General features: G+C 35.1%; 1 protein-coding gene across 1 annotated transcript in view; it reads right to left on the bottom strand.

The window, feature by feature from the left end:
* Positions 1-21870, bottom strand: part of STXBP5 (syntaxin binding protein 5) — a 153155-nt gene that overhangs the window by 38695 nt on the left and 92590 nt on the right. The window contains exons 12-20 of the mRNA XM_081094310.1: positions 19679-19826; positions 19396-19463; positions 19098-19138; positions 18016-18236; positions 17326-17504; positions 13007-13132; positions 11033-11184; positions 4685-4750; positions 8-67 (exon numbers count right to left, since the gene is read on the bottom strand). Coding sequence (XP_080950436.1) covers positions 8-67; positions 4685-4750; positions 11033-11184; positions 13007-13132; positions 17326-17504; positions 18016-18236; positions 19098-19138; positions 19396-19463; positions 19679-19826 — 1061 coding nt within the window. The remainder of the gene's footprint in view (positions 1-7; positions 68-4684; positions 4751-11032; positions 11185-13006; positions 13133-17325; positions 17505-18015; positions 18237-19097; positions 19139-19395; positions 19464-19678; positions 19827-21870) is intronic.

Here is a 21870-nt window from a genome sequence, read left to right on the forward strand (position 1 = left end):
ACTATACCCTTTTCTATAAAATTATTCATTTTTTGTTCATCATCTGAATTGTGTGGTGATGAAGAACCTACACAATGAAGACAACAGAAGGAACAGGCAAATAGTCAGTCACAAACACTGAGTTGTCACAGGGACAAATACAAACAAAATAATCTGGTAACCTCTAAAACAAGTTTCTATATGATTGGCCACAAAGAAATATCATGTATATAGTTAACAAGAATTCTTATAATATTAAAGTAAGAATGGAAATCAATATTGCATTATCTTTCATGGTAGACCAATCCCTAGTATACATAAAAAACAACTCTAATTTATAATATTTTTATAAGTTACATCAATTGGGAAAAATTTGGGTTAATACTGTATGTTAGAGAACAGAAAAAGAAAAATATAAAGTAGAGGTTAACTGTTTCTGGAAGAAAATGTAAAGTTCTTGATATTAGTTAACTGAATAAAGTTTATCTAGTAGAACTCAGAATCCTGTACAAGTACTATACTGGTAAAATTGAGAGTTAGCTTTCTAGATACAAACTTCAAAAGAATATACAAATTCAATTATTACCATAAAGGCCTTTAAAATACTGAGGGTAGTACTTATAAGTTTAGCTATGTTCAAATATCTATTTAAATTTATAAGGTTAAGAAATATAAAATTTTATTTCATCTGTGACTTCTAATATTTTTTTTTAAGAGAGAGAGGAAGGAGAGAGAGAAAGAGAAACATACATATCTCCTGTCTGAGCCCTGACTGGGGATTGAACCCTCAACCCAGGTATGTGCCCTGACTGGGAATCAAACCTGCAACCTTTTGGTGTATAGGATGATTCTCCAACCAACTGAGCCATCTGGTCAGGTCTAATAATTTTTATAATTATGATTTTATTTGTCATTTTCTTTAAAAAGGTGTTTCTAATTTTTCACAGTATTTCTTTAATTTTGAACACATATCTTTTATTATAAATGCATTCTTAAGTAGTATTCTAGTTGACTAATTAGAATTAAACAATTTTTATAAAACAGTTAAAATGATCTCATCCATTAAATTTTTCAATCCCCTCAGCTGTAAATAAATCACTCCTATTCCTCTGAATTCCCATAACACTTTATCTAATGTTAATCAATTAATACCTTATATTTTAAGTTTACACATTATGACCTTCTCCCTGGACTGAATTTCTGAAAAACTGGTCCCCCAACTGATTTATCTTTGCATCTCCTTTGCACTCAGTGCAATCTTTACCTCTAGAAACCATTAAGTAAACATTTGCTGAAAGAATAAAGCTTTTCTATTAGAAGCAAAGATCTCAAATAGAACTGGCAATAAATAAAAACGTTTTTCTGTTTTTATTTCCTTTTTTATCCCAGTGAAAGTACTGAACCTTAATAAATAAGGTCAAAATTTTCCTTGTGACAAAAACTTGTGAGGTGGCTTTTCACAGCAAGTAAAACCTGCCAACAATGGCAGGATCTAATCACTTTATAAGAGTCTTAAAAGATTACTTTTTAAAAACCACATACTTTTGCTAAACAGCATTTATAGGTCCTCATAAATCCTATATAAACAAATCATATAAGTAACATTGAGCTCAGTAACATTTTCAGGGATACAAATAACACACTTATTTTTCATATAAGTATAATTCAGATGTAAAGAAAAATATGGTTATGATACGATGCTATATATTTTATAATGTCACTGTCATTTCTGATACTAACTACAGCCACATGAATGTACAAAAGTTATTAATACTTGTTTTTTTCATATATTGCAAAGTAGAGAAGTAACAAGTTAATATATCTAAACATAAGTATAAAACTATGTCTAGTATTTCCATAACTGTAAATTTAAAAAGCAGATTTATAGATTTTTCTCCTAACTAAAAATGCCTACCACTGCTTATCATACTTCTGTGCTATCTCATGAAAAAGTTCCAAAATTGTTTTGAGTGTCCTACTTGAATACATTTACCAAATTACTATGATTAAATAAACATAGAAAATATACACAGCTTTTTGTTTTTTCTCTAGGGTACATGGCAATTCATGAAGGCACCATTTATATCATGGTATGTGTGGCTTTTGCAATTTCAAGTAATCTGACAAATGTGTTTTTTTTAATCATTTTAACATGAATACACACAAAAATTTTGAATGCTGTGCTAAAATAAAAATTCCAACCCTACTAAAGTGTTCAGTGAAGCAATGGGAGTTTTTAAAAATAAAGATCAAAGAGATGGAAATAATAATTTTCAATGTTAATTCAGGAAGACAGAATTAATTTTATATTTCAGAGAGACTGATTATTTAAAAATAAATGGGGAAAGGCAAACTATTTTTAATATAACTTTAACACTGACTAAACTGTTGAGATCACAAAACTTGACCAAGAGATTTAAAACCTTTTCAAAAAAGTTCCTCTTCATTTATATGTATTCTTTTGAGTAAATGCACTAGTTTTGAAAAAGGGCATATCCTATCTAATAATAGACAAACATGGTAATTTACCGTACCTTCGCTATGCCTCCCATCGGCTAATCAGCATGATATGCAAAATAGCCGCCAACAAAGATGGCGCCTAATTTGCATACTGCAGGCAGGGCGGGGCAGTGCCATCCCGCCAGCCCCGCCACCATCTGGGCCTGCTATCTGCAACCCGGGGCGGCGGGCGTCCGTGTGCGACCCAACCCGGGGAAGCCGGGCAGTGCAGCAGCGATTGGCCAGCCTCCCTGGCCTCTATCTGGGCATCCCGTGTGCGACTTGACCTGGGGTGGCCGTGCGGGGCAGCAGCGATCGGCCAGCCCGCCCGGGCGTAACGTGTGCGACCCAACCCGGGGTGGCGCCCCACCCCCCGGATTGGCCCTGCCGTGTGTGAGCCGGGGAGGCGGGGCAGGCACCGAGGGATCGGGTCTGGCCATCTGCCACCCATGGAGTGGGCCTAAGCCTGCAGGTGGTTATCTCCCGAGGGGTCCCAGACTGTGAGAGGGCACACACCAGGCCTCTAATTCATTTCTATAATATTGGTCCTTTTTAGTATTTAAGGAACTCATTTTAACTTTCAACCCACTGTTATACATTTCCTCTTCTCTCATTGATACAAAGAGTTTTCTATTAGCTATATTGGTTTTAATAATCTATAGTGTATCATTTAACTATTTATTTGTCTTATTTATTATCTGCTGCACTACAGAAAGTATTTGAAGCTAGTAATTTAATTACTACTTTCCAGGGTTTTAATAACATGATGCTCTTGTGGTTCTTCACATTCACCTCAAACTCACTCCAGCCATTTTTCTTTTCTGACCATCCTAAATTAGCAGGATTGTGTTCATATAAATTATCCCTTTATTTCTTTATTAGAATGCTAATAGGAATGAAGGCAAACGTTACAAATAGTAAGACAACTGGCCTATGATAGGTAGCAAAGACTGCTATTAACTATTTAAAAACAGACAGGCAGTGGAAGATCCAAGCTATTAACAATATAGTGTCAAAGGGGTAGGTTTACAGAATTTTATTCTGAAATAACTCTAGTCCTGTAAGGTGGAATATACAGTTACTCTACTCCATATCATTCATTCAAATTTTATTCTACCAATGCTCAGACTTAATATTAGGTGCTAATTATGTGAATGATTTCTATGGCTCAATATATTTCATTAGCTTGGTAAGTGAATTTAAATATGAAATTTAAAGATTCAAGAAAACCAGAAGTTAGATATATTTTAAAGAATGGTTCACTTGTGCAATATCAAGAAAATGCAATTAAAAGGAAAACATTTTTAAGTCCTGTAACTAATAAAATGCTAAACTGAAGTATTAAGAGAGAAAGTGAAATATACTTCTCAATATTTCCAATTCTTAGAATTCTGATGTAGTAGAACCAGCTAAGGATCAGAACCTAAGAACAATTTACCTTATGTTAAGAACAATCTTTCTAGTAGAAAACCGATGAAAGTTTCCAACCAGAATGATTTAATAAATATGGTAGCTAAAACTATGAAGTCAACTTTATTAAAGATTAGCGAAGTTTCAATCCACTGAAAACATAATAAATTCAGGGTCCTCTTAATCTTATGAAGACTGAAAAGCTACTAAAAGTTTCTCTAAAATACCAATATATAAATAGGTTACATAAAGACTTATATATAAATAAAAAAGTACAATTGCTTTAATATAGCTATAAAACTATATTAAATATTACTTTTATAAAAAATAAGTATAGATATAAATAGTCTTCAATTATTCTAATTGTCGACAGTCACCAGTAGAATACCAATGTTAAAAATCTTTCATATTTAAATGGACATTACTGGAGGATTAGAGTAGTCTTCTACCAAATGATGACAGGCATGCCTAAAGCAAAGACAAGGTTAGATAACTAAACCATCTGATCCACTGGTAAAAAGTAATATCTATTTTCTCTAAAAAATGTATAACTAGTACAAACCTTAGTAAATAGCTATATGACTCTTAATAGGTAATAGCTGTAGATTTTTATCTAGGGCATTTCTTTTCACTTAATGAAAAAGCAAAAAATACTGATATGATTTTTAAGAATAAATATTCGACACCAAAGCTTCTTATAGTTGTATTTTAAATCCGTACCTATAAAACGGAATACTGACATGCTATGTTGATTTTTGTAGAATTATAATTGTTAATGAAATAAAACTCAAATTACCAGAAGTTGGAGATTTGCAGCGATCCTCTGGGACTACAGTCCCTTCATTAATATCACACAGACCTGCTAAGAAACAAAACCAAAAACAAAGTCACATCACAAATTTATATAAATGCAGTTTTATCTACTATTTGTAGTACACATTAAATGACTGTCCATTTAAAAAACCCAGAAGATTAATAAACACCTGCTACTATGCTCAATAGTTTTGAGATAGAAACATAAGAAAATCTTGATATTAAAACACCTAAAACTAATACAGCAATCATCAGTTAAACAAATAAAAAACAGAATTTTCAAGAGATAATTTGCTATTCTTCAAGAAACATTAGACATAATGCAAGACTTTGTTTAAAATCAGTAACTTGAAAGGCATATGATATAATTATTATTCGATTTCTCTTGAGAATAAATACTGGTAATAAGTCTGGTGATTGTTACATCATAGGGACATTATGCTAAGTGAAATAAGCCAGTCAATGAAGGAAAAATACCACATGATCTCACTCATTCATGGATAATAGAGACCATTATAAACTTTTGAACAATAATAGATACAGAGGCAGAGCTGCCTCAAACAGATTGTCAAACTGCAGCGGGAAGGCCGAGGAGGGTTGGGGGGCAGGAGGTAGGGGGGTAAGAGATCAACTAAAGGACTTGTATGCATGCATATAAGCATAACCAATGGACATAAGACACTGGGGGATAGGGGAGGCTAGGGGACTGTCTAGGGCGGGGGGATAAAATGGACACATATGTAATACCCTTTGTAATACTTTAAGCAATAAATAAATAAATAAATAAATAAATAAATAACAAAGCCTTCATCTGACAAAAAAAAAAAAAATAGGCCATTGGGATGTAATATATAACACAATGACTATCCTATATAATAAAAACCTAGTATGCTAAGTGTCTGGTCTTCCGGTTGTCTGTTCAACCAATCAAAGCATAATATGCAAATGATATGCTAAGGCTGCTCAACCACTTGCTATGATGTGCACTGACCACCAGGGAGCAGAGAGTTGACCGGTCAACCAGCTGCTATGATGTGCAATGATCATCAGGGGGCAGATGTGCCGACTGGTAGGTTAGCTTGCTGCTGGGGTCTGGTCAATCGGACCCTGGAGCCCTCCATGGTCCCTCCCTGGCTGGCAACCTCCCACATCCCTCCCTTGCCCCAATTGTGCACCAGTGGGGTCCCTCGGCCTGGCCTGCGCCCTCTCACAATCCAGGATCCCTTAGGGGCTTGTTGGAGAGTCGGTTTCAGCTCAATCCCACAGGCCAGGCTGAGGGATGCCACTGGTGCACGAATTCGTACACTGGGCCTCTAGTAGTTAATAATACTGTATTGCATATTTGAAAGTTGCTCAGAGAGCAGGTCTTTTTCTATCTTACTGAAAATATTGAACCTACCTGAAAGTACTTGCAATTGTATAGTCAAAAACTTCATTTTTAGAGCTTCCTCTCATATATTTTGAAAATATCTTTTCTAAAGTTTAGACCTTCTTTATAATTATCAACTTCCAAGACCAAATAAGCACATTTTCTCATAAGTCTATTGCTTTCACATTACTAATTCGATCTATTTGGAGTTTAGAATATATTCAGAATAGAAATTTTTCTTTTGTGTCCTTCATGGAGTGAAAAAGTGGGCAGCAAAATTAGACACATATTATCACATTTGACTTTTAGTAGAATTAAAACTAGCAAATATATGGGTAGTTGAAATACTTCAACAGGACTTGTCCCTGTGACAGTTTCATAAATTTTATTATAAAAACACTGTATATTTTAGTTAATGGTTCAATTATATTTAATATAGCTATGAAATACTTAAACAATAATGTTTTATCTTATAAAATAATTTCATGACACCTTATTATTTATGAAAATACATTAGCATCTATTGATAGCAAAAATTTCTCTACTCAAACTTATCTATTAAAAAGACAGAAGAGCCAAAACCAGTTTGGCTCAGTGGATAGAGCATCGGCCTGCGGACTGAAAGGTCCCAGGTTCAGTTCCGGTCAAGGGCATGTACCTGGGTTGCGGGCATATCCCCAGTAGGAGATGTGCAGGAGGCAGCTGATCGATGTTTCTCTCTCATCGATGTTTCTAACTCTCTATCTCTCTCCCTTCCTCTCTGTAAAAAATCAATAAAATATATTTAAAAAAATAAAAATAAAAAAAAATAAAAAGACAGAAGAATAGTTTGATAATATTTGGGCTACACTTCAAGAAAATATTGTAAAATATATACTTTAATAAGACTATAATTTTATATCATTGCAATTAAAGAATTTTAATGCCAATTACTCTCCATTTAATTTTAAAATTAAGACAAACATATGCTTAATGTTAAGGCATATTTTTAAATAACTTTCATTTAATTTAAAATATAATCCTAAATATTATTAAAGCAAGAATAGTGACAATAATTAAACATCTGAAACTGATAAAGAAAAACTCAGATGTTTAGGCACAGGAGGACTAATTCTTCATCATAAAGGGAATCAAAGAATAATACGAATAATATAGGATTTACTAAAGAATAAAGTAGAATGCCATGAAATTTAAGAAAAAATATTTTCTAAATTACAATGTAAAATTGGTCTTTATCCCTGGATACATTTAAGTATTTGGTTTCTAGCAATTTTATGTAAACTACAATGAGCTATCAAGGAAAATAGAAATTAATTTTAGGAGTAATAAACTTTTCTATGGGTTTGTGGTAAAATTGTTAAAAGTATTGGATCACTCCAAAAAACTTCTCTCAAGACAATGTTCTAACTTTGTAACACTAAATATTAGTTTCTGCATAAAGAATCTGGGCTGGGATACAAACATTTCAATAGCCATTTTCATATACATACTATGAGATGAATTTAAGTAATGATATATTATTTAATAAGCTTTTCAAAAAATAAATGGGGGGAAAAACAACAATTTTATAGACAAAAGTAAATATGCCATGATTTTACTGACATGGAATAAATGACTTACTTAAAAAAGAAGAATGGAGTTTTTTCAAAAAGTCAGAATAAAAGCTAGAAAGGCCACATATGCAAAAAGTCACAATCAGCACACCTCAGTGAAGCAATGAAAAGCAGGAGGGAAACAAGGAAACAAAGATACTAGAATGGTATGTCTGGGACAATTTCTGCTGAAGACAACACATGAGAAAAGGATTACACACACAAACAAAAATGGGGGGAAAAATTCAACAAGATACTAAGGTCTACATGCCATCACCTTTTTTTCTTCTCTCATGAATTGTGACACAGGTAGCATTAGCCAATAATGTCCTCAGAGCAACTGAGAAATGAATCTCAGAGAGAATTTGACTTCAGCAGGACTGAGTTGGGGAGTATAGACCAGAGCTTTCCAGTGTGCACTGGCATGCTACACATGGGTTAAACCTGTCCAATACAGAGTTCCCTTTAATCCTTGGTACAGGAGGGCAGTTCCTGGGGTGACTGGAGCCTGCAGGCCAATTACTGCTGGAGACCTCATTAACATACCCTTAATGCAGTGGTTCTCAACCTTCTGGCCCTTTGAAAACAGTTCCTCATGTTGTGACCCAACCATCGAATTATTTTCGTTGCAACTTCATAACTATAATGTTGCTACTGTTATGAATCGTAATGTAAATATCTGATATGCAGGATGGTCTTAGGCGACCCCTGTGAAAGGGTCGTTCGACCGCCAAAGGGGTCGCGACCCACAGGTTGAGAACCGCTGCCTTAATGTGACAAAGATCCAATGCAATTTTCTGTGTGTGCAGTGAGGTTAAAGAAAAAAAAAAGTGAGGAGTACTGGTACGGACAGCTAACTATGTGTTCCATAGTTACTGGTATTAAAACACTTAAAATTAAGATCAGGAACCAAGATGGCGGCATAGGTTAACGCTGGAGTTAGCTGCCTTGAACAACTACTTCAAAAGTGAAACTAAAAAACGGAATGGACATCACCCAGAACCACAGGAACGCTGGCTGAGTGGAAGTCCTACAACTAGGAGGAAAGAGAAACGCATACGGACACTCAAAGGAGGCGCAGTGCTGAAGTCAAATTCTGAGGTGCGGAGTGCACCGAGTGGGCTGGCAGCGGAGGGTGCGGTTGGCGTTTTCAATCGGGAGGGAGTCGCAGACTCTGAGCTCCAGATACAGGCGAGTCTTTAGGGACCCAGACTCAAACGGGAGAAGCGGGACTGTCTGGCTTCTGTCAGAGCGAGTGCAGCTTTCTCTCCGAGGTTTGCAGCGGGTGCTGGGACTCAGAGAGGCAGAGCCCCTGGGGACAGGACTGAGAGCCTCCATAACTGCTCTCTCCGGCCCACCCTGTTGATCCTGTACGACCCGCCCCGCCCAAGCCCTGCACAGAGGCATTTCCCGGATAGCCTCAGGCAAAGGCTAGATTAGCACCTCCCTAGAGGACAGAAGTTCTCTCACTGCAGACACAGCTGATTCTCATAGCCACTTGGCATGGAGGTCAAACCCTCCCTGGTATTAGCTACAACAATCAAGGTTTAACTATAAGACTGCTCAAAAAGACCATTAGGGGGTGCACCAAGGAAGCATAACAAAATGCGGAGACAAAGAAACAGGACAAAATTGTCAATGGAAGATATAGAGTTCAGAACCACACTTTTAAGGTCTCTCAAGAACTGTTTAGAAGCCGCCGATAAATTTAATGAGATCTACAAGAAAACTAATGAGACCCTCGATGTTATATTGGGGAACCAACTAGAAATTAAGCATACACGGACTGAAATAACGAATATTATACAGACTCCCGACAGCAGACCAGAGGAGCGCAAGAATCAAGTCAATGATTTGAAATGCGAGGAAGCAAAAAACACCCAACCGGAAAAGCAAAATGAAAAAAGAATCCAAAAATGCGAGGATAGTGTAAGGAGCATCTGGGACAGCTTGAAGTGTACCAACATCAAAATTATAGGGGTGCCAGAAGATGAGAGAGACCAAGATATTGAAAACCTATTTGAAGAAATAATGACAGAAAACTTCCCCCACCTGGTGAAAGAAATGGACTTACAGGTCCAAGAAGCGCGGAGAACCCCAAACAAAAGGAATCCAAAGAGGACCACACCAAGACACATCATCATTAAAATGCCAAGAGCAAAAGATAAAGAGAGAATCTTAAAAACAGCAAGAGAAAGAAACTCAGTTACCTACAAGGGAATACCCATACGACTGTCAGCTGATTTCTCAACAGAAACTTTGCAGGCCAGAAGGGAGTGGCAAGAAATATTCAAAGTGATGAATACCAAGAACCTACAACCAAGATTACTTTATCCAGCAAAGCTATCATTCAGAATTGAAGGTCAGATAAGGAGCTTCACAGATAAGGAAAAGCTAAAGGAGTTCATCACCACCAAACCAGGATTATATGAAATGCTGAAAGGTATCCTTTAAGAAGAAGAAGAGGAAGAAAAAGGTAAAGATACAAATTATGAACAACAAATATGCATCTATCAACAAGTGAATCTAAGAATCAAGTGAATAAATAATCTGATGAACAGAATGAACTGGTGATTATAATAGAATCAGGGACATAGAAAGGGAATGGACTGACCATTCTTGGGGGGGAAATGGGTGTGGGAGATGCAGGAAGATACTGGACAAAAATCGTGCACCTATGGATGAGGACAGTGGGTGGGGAGTGAGGGCGGAGGGTGGGGCGGGAACTGGGAGGAGGGGAGTTATGGGGGGAAAAAAGAGGAACAAATGTAATAATCTGAACAATAAAGATTTAATTAAAAAATAAAAAAATAAAGTTTATGAAACTTAAAAGAAAAAAATAATACAACACTTAAAATTAAAACTATCTAGCAAATACAAAACAATGCTATAAAGAAAATTCTTAATGGATCTGGGTTTGCACTGAATCAAGGCTATCTGAGAACACTAGACTGAAGATCTGAAATTCACTTTTGCATGTACTTTTTCACACGGGAAATAATTCGTTTTACTTAAATAGTTGAAAAAATTAATTGTTGGCCTCACAATGACAAACAATAAAAGGGGGAAAACTTTGAAGTATACTTTTGGTCTATAATAATGCGACAAAATTTCCTATCATTGCAATTTAGCTAAAGAAGTTTGATACTGGGGTTCTTTCCCAATGTTAAATAAAATCCTAGAATATTAAAAACAAAAGCAAAATCTAATAATACAAAACAAAAAAAGAGGTTCAAACCTTCATTAGTTTTTGATAGTTTAATATTACAGACTAAATCAGACAAGCTATTTACTTAACGGAAGTACTTATATTAACTGAAGAAGCTCAGCATTTATAGAAATCTTAAAACTTAGGATTTTTTTCTTTTACCTCCTGAAGGTTGTCGAGATTTACGAGGAGACCGGGGTTCTCTCCTATAAGGATCATTGGAGCCGTATAATTCAATAGTGCCCAGATTGAGGAGTACTGCCTTCTGGAGGTAGTCAACAATCGCAATGCCATTACAATTGCCAAAAACAACCCTGGAACAGGAAAAGAGCAAATACTTTAGCACAAATAAGAATTACAAGAATATGTAGTCTATAATGCTAAAAAGATAGCATGAAGGGTCTTAGAGAAAATTCCTCTTTAAACAAAAGCTTTTCAGAGACAAAAAAAAAAATACAGGTGATATACAGCTTCTCATGGAACTGTGTAGATCTTTTGCAGACATTAATGACTACAAATCAGTATCATTAAAAAATTTTAACAAAAAATAATTTGGCACTTGAGTAGAGACATAAATCCCTATGCTAGGCAATGTGACATCTATTTTTGAGCCTCTCGGGGGAAGACACTCCCTTCCAATGAGAAAGCAGGGGACTGTATCTTTGAAAAAGTTTTGGTAATCAACAATGAATAAATAGATTTTATTCCTTTAAGATCCTTAAGCTAGGAGTTGAAAACTGAAATGTACAGAGGGGCTATATAAGTAAGTACAACAAGCAGGTTAAGGACGGTGATGAACTGGATAGTGTACTACTACTTCCCATCTGAAGAGGAAAAACTTCAACTCGGTTCCAAATGACTTCTGCCAAGCAACAATGGAGAAATGGTTCAGATAATCATATTTTTTTCAGTGGAAACTCTAAATATAGATTTTCAGAGTAAATAATCTTGGCAACAAGTTCAAATTTTAAAAATACACACAAAAAAAGGCTAAAATACAACTGTGAGTCAAATGAGGCCTATGATCAACTGATTGCAACTTCTTTTGAAACTTCCTATTGTTTCTTTTTCTTATTCTTTGTTTCCTTTATGGTTGTGGGCAGTAAAATATTAAAAAGGAGGTTTGTGTTCTTACATTGTGGAACAGCAAATAAAAGACATGAAAGAAAACTATTTCAGACTATAGCCAGTCTTAGTTGGGTGCACAACTGCAAGAGACAGAGTAGGTGTAACAGCTACAAGGAGGAAGAGGGAGGAGGAATAAGTCCGTAGGGCTAGCATCAAGGAAGAAGACAGTGACCGACACTTGATAAATAGCCCCGGGACTGAACAGTTAGCATGTGGTTTCTCATATCACAATGTTGCTTTTAAAACAAACATTATAGCCGAAACCGGTTTGGTTCAGTGGATAGAGCGTCGGCCTGCAGACTCAAGGGTCCCGGGTTCAATTCCAGTCAAGGGCATTTACCTGGGTTGCAGGCACATTCCCAGTGGGAGATGTGCAGGAGGCAGCTAATCGATGTTTCTCTCTCATCGATATTTCTAACTCTCTCTCTCCCTTCCTCTCTGTAAAAAATCAATAAAATATATTTAAAAAAATAAAAAAAATAAAACAAACATTATAAAGTATGTACAATTAACATTATATACTTGAAGGCATGAATTAATTAGTATACTTATACTATAAATGAATACTTTGTTAAAATATTACTACTATGCTTTTATAATCTATGCAAGTTAACTTTGGAAATAGAAAGAACAAATTATATAGCTGTGGTTGACTATTTATAGGTTCAGCTTATAATACACAGTCTTCTGGGTCGATGCTGTTAGACCTCTACTATACCGATTAATCATAAGAAATTTCTGAGAGTATATCCAGGTGAGGATATAGTGACTTTAAACCTTTATCTCAAATAATTCACAGGTCCATGAGTCATTTAATTTGATATCAGGAAGCAATATAACCATACCAGGAATAACTAATTCAGAACAGAATTATGTTCCAAATACTGAATTTGGTCTAAAAGTAGTTATACAATAACTTCTTAAGTGATACAATAATGAAGGTCATCATGTCTATTAAAATATATGAAATACTATGGAGAGACTGAGAAGCACATAAATTGTACTTACAATCCATAGGAAGAGTTGACCGCCAGGCTGGTTATTTGTTGTGGTGGCTCTCCACCCACCCACACCAACTGAATAACTAGTTCTGCCTGATAACCTGGAGACTGCTTAAGTGGTGAATTTTTAACTCTGGAATAAGGAAAAACATGTTACATTTTATATCTTATTAGCCTATGTAATTAGTCATGCAAAAATACCTACAGAAAATAACTTGTACTAGAATATTTTTAAAATTAAAAATCAGAATTCTATCCTCTAGAAGCATTTAATCTAGTTAGAGATCAAACAAATACATAAGTAAAGAAAATAAGAAATCATATGTAAGTTACAAATATAAAGTTGGGGAGGTTGCAAGGGAGGCGGTGAGGAAAGGGAGAAGTGGGCGGAAGGGGAAAGAGGGATGAAAGGAGGACAGGAAGGGCTGGGGAGATGAATGAGGAGAAGCAGCAGCCCAGGCATTAAAAAGAAAAATGCAAATTACAAAACCAGACTTAAAACTTAAAATATGGTTTAACTAAATGAAAACTGGCCCAAAACATAAATTAAAGAATGAGGGGGGGGGAAAAACATGAGCAATTTATTTTTGTATGTGACTTTTTCTACCAAAAAATATATACTTTGATTATTTGAATATGTTTTTTATTGATTTTAGAGAGGGAGGAAGAGAGAGGGAGAGAGAGAGCTAGAAACATGGTTGAGAGAGAAATACTAATCGGCTGCCCCCTGCACACCCCATACTGGGGATTGAGCCCTGCAACCAGGGCACGTGCCCCTGACCAGGAATTGAACAGGCAACCTCTCGGTGCACAGGATGATGCCCAACCAACTGAGCCATACCAGCCAGGGCTAAGTGAGAACATTTTTGATTACCCAAATTCTTTCTCCAATATCTGCTCTTTTAAAACATATGCAAAGCATGGTTGCTTCAATAATTTTGAGGATTCTATCTTGGAATAACAGTGTATAAAAGAAGAGCAGGCTACTCAATATTGAACCTCCTGACACCAAACTCCGAGGTAAGAACCTTTTTGAATCATTTAGTTGGTACTTCTAGTAAAGAAGACCATGACTCTGGAACTTTTACTGTGATATTTGCTAGACTCACTCTGGACAAGAAAAGGGTCAGTATGTTCTCCCAATTTCAGGGTAAAGGTGAATCACTAAGGGTACTCCTAATAATTGAGTTAGTCATTACCTATGCAAAGTCTGCAAGGCAATACACTCAGGACTGTGCACTGGCAGAGGCAGAAGTTCTGATTTTTTTCCAGGGAAACACCCACTATTCTGCAGCTGTCCATCTCATGACACACAGAAATAAAGACTGAGCAGCATTTCATCTCCAGCAACAACAGCTTCAGTTGACATGAGTATAAGCTGAAGAGTCTGAGTGTACGATTTTCTCCTTGGACGAATTAGGTGAGGTTCAAGAAAGTGACCACCTTCCCTCTGGCTTATTTAATGTGTGCATCACAATAAATTCTCAAGAGCAGTAATAGCCATTAGGGATAATTTTAGAAGTACATAAACGGGCACATTGAAGACTTACGTGATGAAGACACAAAACTCATGAAATTCTTATTTTACCCAGTATGAAGAAACAAAAAATTTTTAAACAAAAATAAGACAGCCAAACCTGCTGCACAATCTACAACTGGTAAAAAATTAGAAACCAAATCAAGAAATTAAAGAATATGTAAGATTTAAAAAATACAAAATGGGGAGAGGGTAGCTGTTATGTTTTATGTCTACAATGATTACATGCAAGTTATCACTTTAATGCTTTGATACATGTAAATCAATTTGTTTACTTTTTAAGACAAGAGGTTGAACTTTTATAAAAAGTTCCTTAATTTAAATGTTAAAATAATGTTTGGACGCTTTGCAGTTGCAAAACAATGATCTCTGGACAAATGCCCTGCAAAAGCAAAATTAAAATACTTAAGTAATAACATAAAACATTATAAGCAAAATAGCTGTTTTTAAAAGTTTTCTTCTAAAAAACACAATTAGGTACAAAGATACTTTGTATTAAAAAAAAATCCTCATATTAGTTATTGTAACATCAATTTGGTTATATTTCTGACTTAAAAATTGACTTAAAACAATGTATTCAAATCTGAAATGCTACAATAAAGGCATTTAAATAATATTGTGGTGCTGAAAAAGATTCAGAAAAAGACAAGAAAATTATTACAAAACAACTGTATTTCAAAAGACTAAATAAACAGAATGGCAGAAAGCTGTCTAAACATAGGTTTCATCCACATATAAATCCAGACTAAAAAACAACAATGGTTTAGAAGATAAAGCTACAGACAGAGAGGAAAGAACCATACTAGTGCATTATTTAAAGATAAAATCTTAAGATTCCAAAATGGTGGCAGTCTAAGTGAAAGATATACTGATACTCTCCCAGGACCAAACTGGAAATACAATTAAAATACAGAAAAACCACCCTGAAAAATCAACTGAAGAAGAGCTGAGAGAACCCTGATAACCAAGGGTGGAAACTAGAGACTGCAAAGAGACTGGTAGGAGGGATGGAGGAGCGAAAGGGCTGGCCAGGCTGCCACAGACAGCGGCTGAAGTTTTGGGGAGATATCTCGGCTGTGGGAAGTTCCCACTGAGAACTCTGGGGTCTAATCCCCAAGCTGGGCTTCCCATCCCAGAACACTAGAAATGAGAAAGGTGCCCACATAACATCTGGCTGTGAAAAGCAACAGAGTTGCTGTCTGCCAGGTAGAGATGGCTAGAAATGCAGACACCCTCTTAAAAGGCCAATGCACAAAATTTCGTGTGCAGCCACTCACATTGGGCTCCAAAAAAGGGAGGGCAGGGTGAACTGGAGCTGTGTAAGCAGCAGTCAGCATTGGGGGCCCTGGGGTGGAGACTGGAGGACAGCCACCCCGATTTCCTACGCTAAGTCATTCCCTCACACTGTGGAGGAAATATTTCTCCAGTGAACCTTTGCTATCCACGTGGTTTTTGCTGAGGGTCAGGAGTGAGGTGGGGTTGGGGGGAGGCAGTTGCCCCACCCTGTTGGAAGATATCTCACCCCACTCTGTGGCCAATAGCCTGAGGCTAATCAAGACTGAGGGTCAATGGGACTGTAGGTAGAGGCGGGTCTCTAGAGGCTTTGAGTCTTTGTCTGATATAATCTGGGGCCTGAGGCTAGGGAAAGCAGACCCTAGTGCACATCTTGGTCCGTTCCAAAGGTCCCAGTCCCAGAAAAGGGAGCCACAAGCTGTGGTATACTGATAGCTATAAACAGGGTACTCAGGGCTGGTCACAGAGTGTGACATTGTTCTAGATTAGAGATTGGGAGTAGTAGCAGATCTACCTAATACCCAGACAAGCCCAAACAGGCAGCCAAAATGGGGAGACAAAAAAACAAGCCCCAAATGAAAGAACAAGAGAATTCTCCAGAAGAAGAGCTAAATGAAATGGAGATAAGAAATTTATCAGATATCGAGTTCAGAATAATGATGGCAAAGATGTCAACAGCATGAGTAAAGATATAGTGACTATGAAAAAGGAACAGTCGGAAATAAAGAATGATACAGCACTAATAAAGAACACAGCGGAAAGAAAACACAACAGATTAGAGGAAGCTGAAGATCGGATCAGTGAATTAGAAGACAGGGTTGAAAAAAAAGTCACTCAGAAAACCAAAAGAAAAAGCAATTAAAAAACAGGAGGACAGCTTACAGGAGCTGTGGGACAACATGAAATGTAATAATATTCGCATAATAGGAGTTCCAGAAGGGGAAGTATCACATGAAAGAGTAGTCTCACATGATTTTACTCATATCTGGAATCTAATAAACAAAATAAATTGATGAACAAAATAGATCCAGAGACATAGAAGCATGGAATAGACTGTGGAATTTCAGAGTGAAGGCGGAGGAGAATGGGTGGGTAGAAAGAGATCAATCAAAGAACTTGTATGCATATATGCATAACCCATGGACACAGACAATAGTATGGTGAAGGCCTGGGGTGGGTGGGTTAGAAGAGGTCAATGAGGGGAAAAAGGGGACATATATGTAATACTTTCAACAATGAAGATTAAAAAAAAAAGAAAATGGCAAAAAAACAGATAAAATCTTAGTACTTTAAGGATAAAATCATGCTATACAATCATATTCTTCTTGAAGTCACAGAAAAATAAGTTGGATCAATCAAAATAAAGCACAGATAGACCTGTTCTTATGCCATTTTACTCCAGCACAGGAAAATGTTATCATAGTTTTGCTAATGCATACAACTTATCTAAATTAAAAGATAATTTCCAAAACATCTGAATTTTTTTTAGAACTTACTTTAAACAAGGGACATTGTCTCGAAGGCCATCAGAGGAACTGCTACTGGTGGAAGGATGAGACTGAGGTGGGATGGGCTGAGGACTGACAGCCCCCACTGGTGTTGACAGAGGTGGTGCCTGTTCACCCTCCGGGGATTCCACATCATTTATCTCATATAACAATCTAACTTCAAGCATCTGTTGTAAAAGTGAGGTAGTTTACTTACTCCCAATAAATATGGTTCATTTTATTACAGTTTATACACACAGATACACGTTAGTGGAAAGAACATTTTTAAAAGTAAAAATTAGCAAGATTTCTAAAAAGAAGGATTTAGCCAAAAAAAGTGTTGTTTCTAATTCAGCTTCTTAAAAATGTTATGTATGTATGCAAGTATACACATACACACATACACATGCATTATGATTTTAGAATTTATGGCAATATGTTAATACCAAATTAGAGTATACTCATACAAAGATTAGCTTTCTTCAAGTGAAACATATAATGTATTTAAGGATTTAAATGTTCAGTAAGAAGATATGCATACAAATATACTACTTTTCAAAAGAAAAGGAAGATGGCAATATAAACAGTGAGGTGTTTTTAAAAATTCTAGACAAAGCTGACTGTAAATAATCTTCTAAATAATTCAAAAATTTTAAAACGTCAGACATCTGACAATGAAAATAACTCTGAGAGCATTACCGGAATGACTTCTATAATAACTTCTTGTTTGCTGAATCTATAAATAATGACATGAGCTGAAACTCCGGCTATGCATAGCATTCTACTTTCGGGACACCAGGAGATGATTTGAATGGCATACGGATCTTCATCTACAATGTCTGTGCTTGGCTTGTCATCTTTATTTCTTGACTTTTCAAATACTTTAGCTGTCTTTAGTTTATATAATACTTGTAGAGTTACTAGATAAAAGATAATAGATGTTAGATAATTTAATACAAAAAGAACAAATATAAGGTAATATTTACTCAGTTATACTATGTAAGGAAATAGTATATATTTATTTGAATCATATTTTTATTTCAGGTCTATATTTCTCTGTTACACGTTTAGATAATGCATTCACTGTACTCATTGACATACAAAAAAAGTGTACTCATTGTATTCATTGAATAAAAAATCAACATCACGATGAATTTAGATAACCTGAAAAAAAATGAGTAACAAAAGGATTTTGTAAAACATGAATAAAAACAATAAAGAACATTTTGCTTCCTAAAATGATTTTATGATATTTTCTCTACAAAAGATAAATATAATCTAATGTTACTATAAAATGAAGCATAATATATCTGGAGTTAATTGGATTATGAGTGCTTGCTATGTATATTTTATAAACATCAGCCATTCAAAGCATCGTTTCCTTTTTTGCCACTATAACCACCATAAATATCTCAAAAAGACAATGCAAATTTTGTGGCATAAGTTCAGAATCAGGCATTAAAATTATTCTACAAATTTCTCCTGATTTAAAACATATGCCTGCTTCTCCTATCTCTGAGTTAGGAAGAGATGGTTTAAAGAAATGTTGAAGAAAGAATGTGAGTACTTCTGTTAAGAAGTGCTAATTAACATCCTCTAGAATATCTTCAGTCTATTAAAAATCCTAAATTCAAGTACTTAATGGGCATTAAATTTATAGTCTTCAAATTTCAAATTAAACATTGGTTATGTAATTACTACAATACAGACTGTATACAAGCAAAGACTGTATAACATATAATATTAAAATAATATTTATCAATAATATTCAAAATACTTACTTGCAGAAGCATCCCAGAACTTAATGGACCCATCAGCATGCCTATGAAAAGCAAATGAGTTAAGAATGTGATGGGGAAAAAAATTAAAGCTTTACTTTCTTTGAAATACATTGTTATTTTAAAGGTAGTTACCAATATGAGAAAAAAGATAAAATTCAGGGTAAATTGTCAGGTTACAGACAATAACTTATTTCTTACTATGTTACAGTATAAAGGAAAGCACTTTTAGTCATGCTCATTTAGTCTTAATTATATTTAGCTGTTAGTGTTTTATTTGGTGAAACAGACTTTTACTTACCCTGTAATAATTATTTCTGGGTAACTCTGAGCACCCAAACCCCAATTACCTCCATTGATGGGCCACTCCTGAAAAAAAAAGATTATTATATAAAGCAATTTCCAAGCATACCATACATCTTCATATATATCTATGACAATAGTAAACATACTTTGTTTCCAAGAAGGATTTTCTTTATATTTTCTCTAGGAAAGGATTCAGCGTTACCAAACACTTCAAGGTGATAAGTATAAAATACTGATGCTTTAATGTAACATTAAACACTAAAATTCATGTTCAGTACCTTTTTGCTGTAACCTTGACGTTTCTGTCTAGCTCCAACAGAATAAAGTGCAGGAATAAGGTCCACAGGACAATCAGCAAAATATTCACAACATGTAACAGGGGATTCATGTATACTCAAAGGGTAGGGATTTTCAAATATAGGATATCTTTAAGAACAGGAAAAGAAAAATATTTATTAATTTAATAAATTATTACTTATGATTAATATGACAATGAAAAACAAATATTAATAGCTTTGGAATGGAAAATAATTTTAGTTTGATTAAAGTTAACATCCTATGAAGGTCCGCATTAACATGTTATCTGAATTTATATTTTATCTATTAGGATAGGATGGTTAGTCTATAGAATTTAGAAATTAACCACATTTAGTAGATTTAACAGATTTACTATATGCATATATGTAAAAAAATCTTTTATAATGACAGTTGCTCAAAGAGAATGGTAAACAGAAAAGCTACAGTTGGTACTACATACCACATATACACACACTGGACTAAGTGATTTATATACATTTATCTTATTTATTCTTGCACCAAACTGATTTGACTGAAGAACAAAGACTTAGGAAGAGTAATGTGCCAACGGCAAGCCAACTAGCAAGAAGTGGCAGAATTTAAAGTGCTCTTAACTATTAAGCCATAGGTTCCCAATGAAGTCATGCTTCATTCTTACATCAGTAGAGCAAATACAAATTTTCAATTCTCCTTTTTTCTCCATCAATGTAATTTCCAGTGCAATATTTAATTTAGAAATGTTCTCTAGTTTTAGTGGTAATCTAAATAATTTATATATTTAATTTTTTCTAGATACAAAAATTATGTTAAATAGAGCAAAAAATGCTATAAAAGTCATAAAATTAAAGTAAAATCCTATCTAAAATAAAAAAAAAATTTCGTTACTGATTTTAAAGTCCCTAGAAATGAGAATGATAACTTAAATACCTGGAAAACCAGAAACCAGCTTTTAAAAGTCTAAAAAGTTCAGAGTGGCTATTACCATTATCTTTGAGCAACTGCAAAAATCAATGTATTGATCAGTCTACTACTGACAAAAATTAAAATGTTAAAGGAAAAAAATTTCAGAAAATTCCTTTCTGGACTTCAAAATGAAACTAACTGTCATCACTCCTTCCTCAACCATACATTAAAAAAACAGAAGACAAAACTCAAACAAACCAAAAGATGCATTCAAAAATTGACAGGCAACTTTTATCTTTATAAACACACTATATAATCCTTAATAATTCTCTTATCACTACACATTTAACTAATACATTTGCTCAATAAAATGCCTACTCACAGGTTACTTGCACAATGTATTCTTTAACAAATATATATCAGTATAGAGTATGTGTTTTAAAACTTACCTAACTAAAAAAAATAAAAACATATTAAGAAAAAGTTATTCTAGGGCTGTCATTTACATAGAGGAAGGTAGAGTGATAGAGAGTTAAGAAACATCGATGAGAGAAAAACATCGATCAACTGCCTCCTGCACACCTCCTACTGGGGATGTGCCTGCAACCAAGGTACATGCCCTTGACCGGAATAGAACCTGGGACCCTTCAGAACGCAGGCCGACACTCTATCCACTGAGCCAAACCAGTCAGGGCTAGGGCTGTCATTTAGAAATAATGTTTTAAAAGTCCTTTATTCCACAATATTAGTATTACTTTCAGAAAAGAAAAAAAACACACACACACAATTGATTATTACAGGTAGCCACGTAATTAAGTTGATATGAATTTAGAGGTGCCTTAAAATAAGAGAAATAATACACTTCACTTTTATACTTCAGGGTTTCCCAATATCAATACTAGTCACATTTTGGATCAGATAATTCTTTATTGTGGAAGACTGTCTTGTGCACTGTGGATGTTTAACAGCATTCCTATCCTCTACCACTAGATGGCAGTAGGATCCCCTACCCTTAATAAAAGTGTCTATGTAGACTGCCAAGTATTTCCTGGGGGACAAAACTGTCCCCAGTTGTGAAATCGGACATAATGAATGGTAAACTTAATTAAAACCATATTTAATGATTATTTCTCAAGAGACATAAGTAGTACAATGTTCTTCTAGTCAAAGAACTTATAACTAAACATAGCATTATCTAGGTTGGAAAAAGCAGAATAAGGTAAATAACCACAAAAAGTTGCAAAGGAGCTATGATGAGAATTCACAGATC

Source organism: Myotis nattereri, assembly GCF_964212035.1.
Source record: "Myotis nattereri genome assembly, chromosome: 6".
Classification (NCBI taxonomy): Eukaryota; Metazoa; Chordata; class Mammalia; order Chiroptera; family Vespertilionidae; genus Myotis; species Myotis nattereri.